The following is a 7,339-nucleotide window of genomic DNA, read 5'->3' on the forward strand; positions in this document are numbered from 1 at the left end:
AGAAATATAGAAACTGAATGTTGTAGAGATAATTGATCTTGCGTGTATGTATATAAAATATGCATCTTCTTTAGGTGTGCCATGAGAAAATTCGTGTGTTATCGCAAGAAGCTGGAGCGCAAGTGAAGCAACACGGCTTGGATAACGATCTGGTTGACAGGATCAAGAAAGATCCGTATTTCACGCCGATTTTATCTCAATTAGATGCTCTGCTGAACCCGTCAACCTTCATTGGTAGAGCACCCCAACAAGTTGTCGAGTTTCTCGAAGAGGAGGTGTATTCCGTGCTCGAAAACTACAAAGGCTTAGAAAGCGGAAAAGTCGAATTGGACATTTGATTAAATTATAGAAATGTTTTCATGTTTTTTCCAAAGAAGTCTGTGTGTGATCGTAGGTGGCTATTCAGGATGTGATTGACTTTCAGTCGAAATTTTGTCAACGATAAGAAATATTTATGCGTATAACTTTATGCATTTTGTTAACATTTCTTATATTCTTATATTAAATTTTATAAAGTTACAGAAAAGTACATTGCATTACTGTTTTATTTTATTACCGCAATTTATCTCTTTTTTTTCTAGAAAAAAAAGGAAATTACAAAAATGAAGAAGTATAAAAGAAGTGTAAAAGAAGTAGAACAATACTAATAAATAAATAATAAATTTAAGAAAGAAAACAATGACATAAATGATGAAGTAAAAAGTATTTAAAATTATATAAGTACATAAGATTAATAGAAACGGTAAAATTATTATAAATGTAATGACAGTATAACTTCGATAAAGCATAAAAAGATTTGAATGAAGGAATAAAAGTATAAGACGCATAACAGGAAGATAATAAGAACAAAAATGACGTAAATGTTTTTGAAAATAATTAAAGCGTGGTACAACGAAGCAAGAGTTGAAGTGACAATTAGAAGTTGACAAAGTAAAAGTTTAATATCGATACAATAATAGAAATAACTCTAAAAGGAATAAAAAAGAATAGAACGAACAAAAATTGTCAAAGAGAGGAATATGTGAAATAGGAATATAGAATTCTAATTCAGATAAAGAAATGATAAAAATAATAATAAAGACGAAACTAGCAAAGAGATAATGGCACAAGATAAGTGCAAAAATTATATTACGAAAAAGGAAGATTGCATAGCAAAAAACATAAGAAAAATTTAAAATATATTAACAATGTTAAGCTCATTAAAGAAATATACAGAAAAAGGATGCATTAAGAAGATGCTAAACAATTCGTCAAACTTGATCGAGGTTGATAATGTAGAGTCATTCGTTTATCCTTGTTCATAAAAATATTTGCTTTAAAATACAAGTTCTGTACATACAAGCTTATACATACAAATAAACGATACACCGCAGTTTGGAATAGAATTGAGGACTAAAACTATATTCGTCAAATTACGATTACAAGCCGTAAAAAAAAGTTATTTATTGGATCAAATTTTGTTTATTTAAGCGTTTTTACTACAGATTTCACTACTTAGATTTTTCTTAGTTTGAAATTATTTGAAAAATAGACATGTTACTAATAATAACATATAGTGAAATAAAAACTTATCTTTGGCAACTGCTGAAAAAATACATATTTGCTTTTTTTTAGTTTTCTATGAAATTAAATTTAATAATTATGTAGATGATTTGACATATTTGACATAATGTGTTAATGAATTACTTTTAAAATGTGATTTTTTCTACAATTGTAAGAATATATAAATTTTTCAATAACATTGACATGTTACGTTAAAGATTAAAAATATTTGAAACAAGGAAGGCTAAATATTAAAGTAGCATGCGAAATATTCATATAAAGTATAATGTGAATTTAATGAGGAATAATCGATGTATCATTTCTTTTTTTCTTCCGTTTTCACATCTCATATATAATTCATTTAAGCTTGTTCTACAATGAAAAAGAAAGAAAGAGTAATCATAGATCGCAAACGTAGATAAAAATTATTGCAAGGTTATATCAAACGAGTACATTGTAATTTTCCTCTGTTTCAACGATTTCTTTGAGGTAAATGTAATTTTGTTTTCACAGCCACTGCATTTAAAATTGAACCTAAATTAATAATTTTTGATCACATTTCTTTATTGTAAATACGCCCTTATGAAAAAAAACTATTGAAATCTAATAGTAACTATTGAGCTTTCAATAGTAACTATTAGATTTGAATAGTACATTAATAGTAACTTTTGACAATTTACTACTAACGAAGAGTACACTTTTAGCGGTGTTGCTATACGACGAATAGTATACTATTGATCCAATAGTTTCATAAACTGTAACTATTGAGAGAGTTACCACTGATAAATAGTATACTATTGATCCATTGGTTTTATAAAATATGACTACTAGTGGTGTTACTATTGACAAATAATATACTATTGGCCCAATAGTTTCATAAAGTCTGACTAGTGGTGGGTGTTATTACTGACAAATGCTACACTATTGGACCATCAGTTTCATACAACTGTGACTACTACTGGTGTTACTATTGGAGGAATAGTATGCTGTACAAACTATACAGCATACTATTGGTGTTATTATTGATAATTAGTATATTAATGAAACATTAATTTCAATAGAACTATTGAACAATAGAGATTTGATAATTATTAGAAAACGACAAGTTATATATTATATATATTCAGTAATTATTTATTTTTACAAATACGTACGTTTCCTGTACTTAAAATATTCATAATTATTCATTTGTGAAAAACATTGATGTAAAAATGTACAATTGCTAAATAATTAATTTTGAACTGAATGGCAAAACTGTTCGTCGACATTTACAGTCTGGCAAAAGTTATGATTAAGGTTATTACTCTTCAAGTCAATAATTTTTCAATAATAACTATTCACATCTGAATAGTAACTATTCGTCAATAGTTTCACGAATAGTTACTATTGAATCTCAATAGTATTTTTTCATAGAAAACTATTTGTTAATAGTTTTATGAATAGTTACTATTGGAAAATACTATTTAGTTTCAAATAGTTTCCTTAGTAGTCTGCCAAAAAACTACTGGAAATTTGCCAATAGTTTTTCTGAACAGTTATTATTGGATCTCAATAGTTTTTTTTCATAAGGGCGTTGTTTGACATATGCTTTGCGTCTCTATATAGACAGTGTTTTTTTGCGTCATTGCGTCCGCGGTCTACGCATTGCGTAGCGTTGCGACTTAGCGTTTTACGTTTCGCGTAGACTCAATATGTAACACCTGCGCGCGTTACAAAAGCGTTAATAATGTCATGGCACTGACACTTTTAACAGGTTGCCGCATTTGCACTCGCGATCTGCCATCTGCATTTTGCATCTATATTGTAGAATAAGCTGTACATATTTCCACATATTGTTACACATGTACTCAATAATTTATGCTCTATTTGGAGCTTCTATGTGGTTTTAGAAAAAAATGATTGTGTTATTTGTAAAGAGTTCGACAAGCTATCCAGATTTAAAAAAAAATCATTGCTCTACGTTAATTTATTGCTGAGATACAATAAGTTTCAGCAATTTGAAGGCGCAAATTCAATATCACGCACGTGCACGGGCAGCGGGCCGCGTCGAGCGTCGCTTCCTCCACTCCATCGTCATACGCCGTCTTGCTTGTACGTTACAACTTTATAACGTATAAACCAAACTTTTAAAGATATTTATTTGAAAATTTAAAGACAGTAAATTCAAGTTTTTTTCCAGACTTGGTGAAAGTTTCGGCTCTTAATGTTAACAATTAGAGTTACAATGAATTTTAATTAAAAAAAAGTTATTTTGGTTGTAAATTGAGATAGTCAATTTTCTTTTTTTAAAATTAGTATAAAAATGAAAATTATTGACTAGTTTTTGCACCAATTTTCTATGACAAAAATTAAAAGAGTTATTTGTTAGCAAAAAAAAAACATAGCTACTATTTGGAGCCATTTTTCGATAGTTTAAATTATAAAAATCGTTTTGTTCCAAATTGTACATGATAGTACAACTCTTAAAGAATAAAAAGCACCCAAGATGGTGGTTGTGTGACTTGCCAAAGCTGAAGAAATTAATTTCTTCGGACACGAGTTTGTAATAAATAAATAGCTTCTTGCAAAAACTAATGAAGATTTCGGGTTAAAATTTTACAAACTTTTTTATCACGAGGGGCATATTGTACCACATTTTTAAAGCCATATCTTCAAATCTTTATGAATAATAAATAAGTAAAAAAAAGCCTATATCAACAATTTTAATTTTTTTGCAATTAAACGCATGAATTTTAACTTGTCGCGGCTCATTTTGTAGGTCTTTTTAAAACCTACATTTTTTATTTGAAACTTTTTTTGTAAAATGTTTACATTTCGTTGCACATGCAAAAAACCTGTTTTTCGCACTTTATACCTGTTTTCTACAATTTTCTAAAACTAGTTGCGAGTCTCAAACACATACATTTTATTTCTAATCACCTTCCGAACATTTTGTGAAAAAAAAGTGCCACTTACAATTAGTTCAAAGTCTAATTTAACTGGACTACTCGTTCTCGCTCACGCTCTCGGCGACTGTCTAGCAAATAGTCGAAGATATTTAAAGAACTTCCTTATCTATAAAATCGAATAATATAAAATCTAAAACTTTTATTTCATATTTTATCGATTTAAAAATAATTTTTATAGATTAATGACATTTTTGCGATTAAACTATGACACCAAACCTTACACAAATCGGATTATTTTTAATTAATATGTAAAATTTTCATTAATCTATATAGTTTTCAATTATCGTGTTATATCGATTTATGTCGTGTTTATATTAATCATTTATATTATAAATATTTCTTATTTAAAAACTGTACAACTTTATTTTTGTATTAAAATTTTTATTTTAGAAAATTCTAAAGAATCTGCCGTAAAAAGAATATGACAGCATTTTAAAATATCCTGTACAAAGGTCAACGAATCCATTTAATTATAACACATAAATACTCTGGTATAGAGGATAAATGTCTTTTGAATGCAAAGAATGAATTGACTTTTATAATTATTAAGTCTTCATTATTGATGTAGAAAGAATTAAATCGCAATCACTGTTATCTATTCTAATTTCAAGAATATATATATTTTATATTACTTAATAATATATGAAATGCGTAATTTGCAAGTTTGCTAATCCATATGCAAAGTGTGGTGCAAAGAACGTGTGAATGGGAGAGAAGCTCCGCCCCTCCCCCTGCACCCTCTTCCGGTATTCTTTCTAACTTAACCCAAATTTTAAAGTCGCTATTTGACCACAATTTCAAATCTGAAGTCGCAAACTCTTGTGATAAAGTACAAGCATGGACGTCGTTTTCCTTTGTAAGCAGGAGGGGTGGACTTTGTGTTGCATAGGTCGCAAACCCATGTGATGTACTCCTATACTGAATAATTGCCACGTGTCGTATTTATGAAACTTTTTTTGTTAATAACTTTTTAAGGAATCACGAGCGACGGCTAAAATCTTTTGAAGGTCACTCAAGAGAGTAATCTTGATAACATATGTCAAGGTCAAGTTTGCCTCCCCTAAATGAAATAATTACCCAAAAATTTAAGAAGTAAAGAATCCCTCGGTTTTTTCAATAATTGTGAAATATTAATACCTTAAGTTTAGATTTGTATAATTTTAAACAAATATGATTAAAAAATTTTATTTAAAAAAACTGTTGCGTTATGGTATATCATTTTTTATTGCAATTATTTGAAATTCTTATCAATTTATGAGGCTATTACAATGCAATATTTGCGTGGCTTTTGACACAAGAAAAGGTTAATTAGTAATGACGTGGCAACTGTAATATTCCACTACATGACAAATCCGCACATGACGTACTTTTGCCAAGTGGATGAGCGGAAAGATATCTTTTAGTTTATTTTTTGCTTTGCCGTAAAGACAACTATAAAAAGTTAATGAAAAGACGTCTTTTTTAAGTTGTCTTTTCGACAATACTATAAAAGATGTCTTACAGTTATCTTTTAATCTTTTCTAAAAGACTGCAACTTAAAAAAGACGTCTCTTCGTCGTCTTTTATCAGTTGTACATTGATACCCTTAAAAAAACCTTAAAAAGGTAAAAAAAATACGCCAAGTTCATAAACGCGTGCTTTCCAAAATAAATTTGAGATCAATACAGTTAGTCAAGTATATTTTAAAAGACTTAAAGAAGTTTAATAAACATCTATTTAATTAAAAAATTGCTTAAACGGGATTGATGATTAAATGATTAAAATCAACCAATGGGATTATTGTAAAGCAAAAACTTGGCGTGCCCGGCTTAAAACGCCCGACTTAAAATAATCCATCAATGTTATACAATATAAAAATTATTTGTACAAATAAAATAATAAAAAAATAATAACTTATGAAAAACTTCACAAACTTAAAAAAGATATGTCAAGTATACAAACGCATTCAAAAATGGTTCTATTCAAAAATTATTTAAAAAATGGGAATATAAGTGATAACATATAATAAAGCAGAAACTGACAGTAAAGCAATATCCGAGTCACATTAGTTGCATTCTTGTATATATATTTATCAATATCAATAACATAAAGCCTTGGAAATTCAGAAAAAATACGAGCCGAGCACGTTAAGTTTTTGCTTTACTATAATCCCGTTGGTTGATTTTAATCATTTAATCATCAATCCCGTTTAAGCAATTTTTTAATTAAATAGATGTTTATTAAACTTTTTTAAGTCTTTTAAAATATACTTGACTAACTGTATTGATCTCAAATTAATTTTGGAAAGCACGCGTTTATGAACTTGGCGTATTTTTTTACCTTTTTAAGGTTTTTTTAAGGGTTTAATAACATTTTTACAGCATAAGATAAAATTCTTGCATTAAAAAAGAAGTGTCTATTTGATGCGCGTAGTATTATTCGACGCTTCGTGTAACGTTACGCACTACGGTTTCTACATTAAAATATCATTAAGATAGATACTGCTTTTTTATTTTATATTGAGTTGAATGTTAACGACAAGAGCAGAACCGCGCGACTTCCTTTCCACTCCGCGAATATTGTAGTCGGGAAGGGTCGGAAATAAAGACGTTCGACACAGTGCGAAATTTTCTTTCACAATTTATTCAATTAAACAATTGTCCTAAAACTACGGAGGCGCGAAACTGGCTGTGTGATCGGCTCGGGGCTTTTTCACGAAGTCGCGAAGAGAGACGCGCCGTGCCCGAGTCTCCCCGCCTCGTCCCTTTCCCCACTTCCTCCGAAAGACTCCGAAAGGAGAAGAAGGGCAGGCGATCCGCGCGTGTTCCCTTCGATTTCTCAGCGTCCCTCGAGTGGAGGCTGAATGGGCA

The 7,339-nt window shown here is 29.7% G+C and overlaps 1 protein-coding gene across 2 annotated transcripts in view; it reads left to right on the top strand.

The window, feature by feature from the left end:
• The window catches only part of LOC105834668 (adenylosuccinate lyase), a 31,534-nt gene extending 31,005 nt beyond the window's left edge, over positions 1 to 529 (top strand). For both annotated transcript variants that reach the window (XM_012677327.3, XM_012677329.3), the window contains exon 6: positions 75 to 529. In XM_012677327.3, the coding sequence (XP_012532781.1) occupies positions 75 to 338 (264 nt within the window). In that variant the 3' untranslated portion in view covers positions 339 to 529. The remainder of the gene's footprint in view (positions 1 to 74) is intronic.
• Positions 530 to 7,339: the final 6,810 nt, after the last annotated feature.

This window comes from Monomorium pharaonis, chromosome 5 (genome assembly GCF_013373865.1).
Source record: "Monomorium pharaonis isolate MP-MQ-018 chromosome 5, ASM1337386v2, whole genome shotgun sequence".
NCBI classification, from domain to species: Eukaryota; Metazoa; Arthropoda; class Insecta; order Hymenoptera; family Formicidae; genus Monomorium; species Monomorium pharaonis.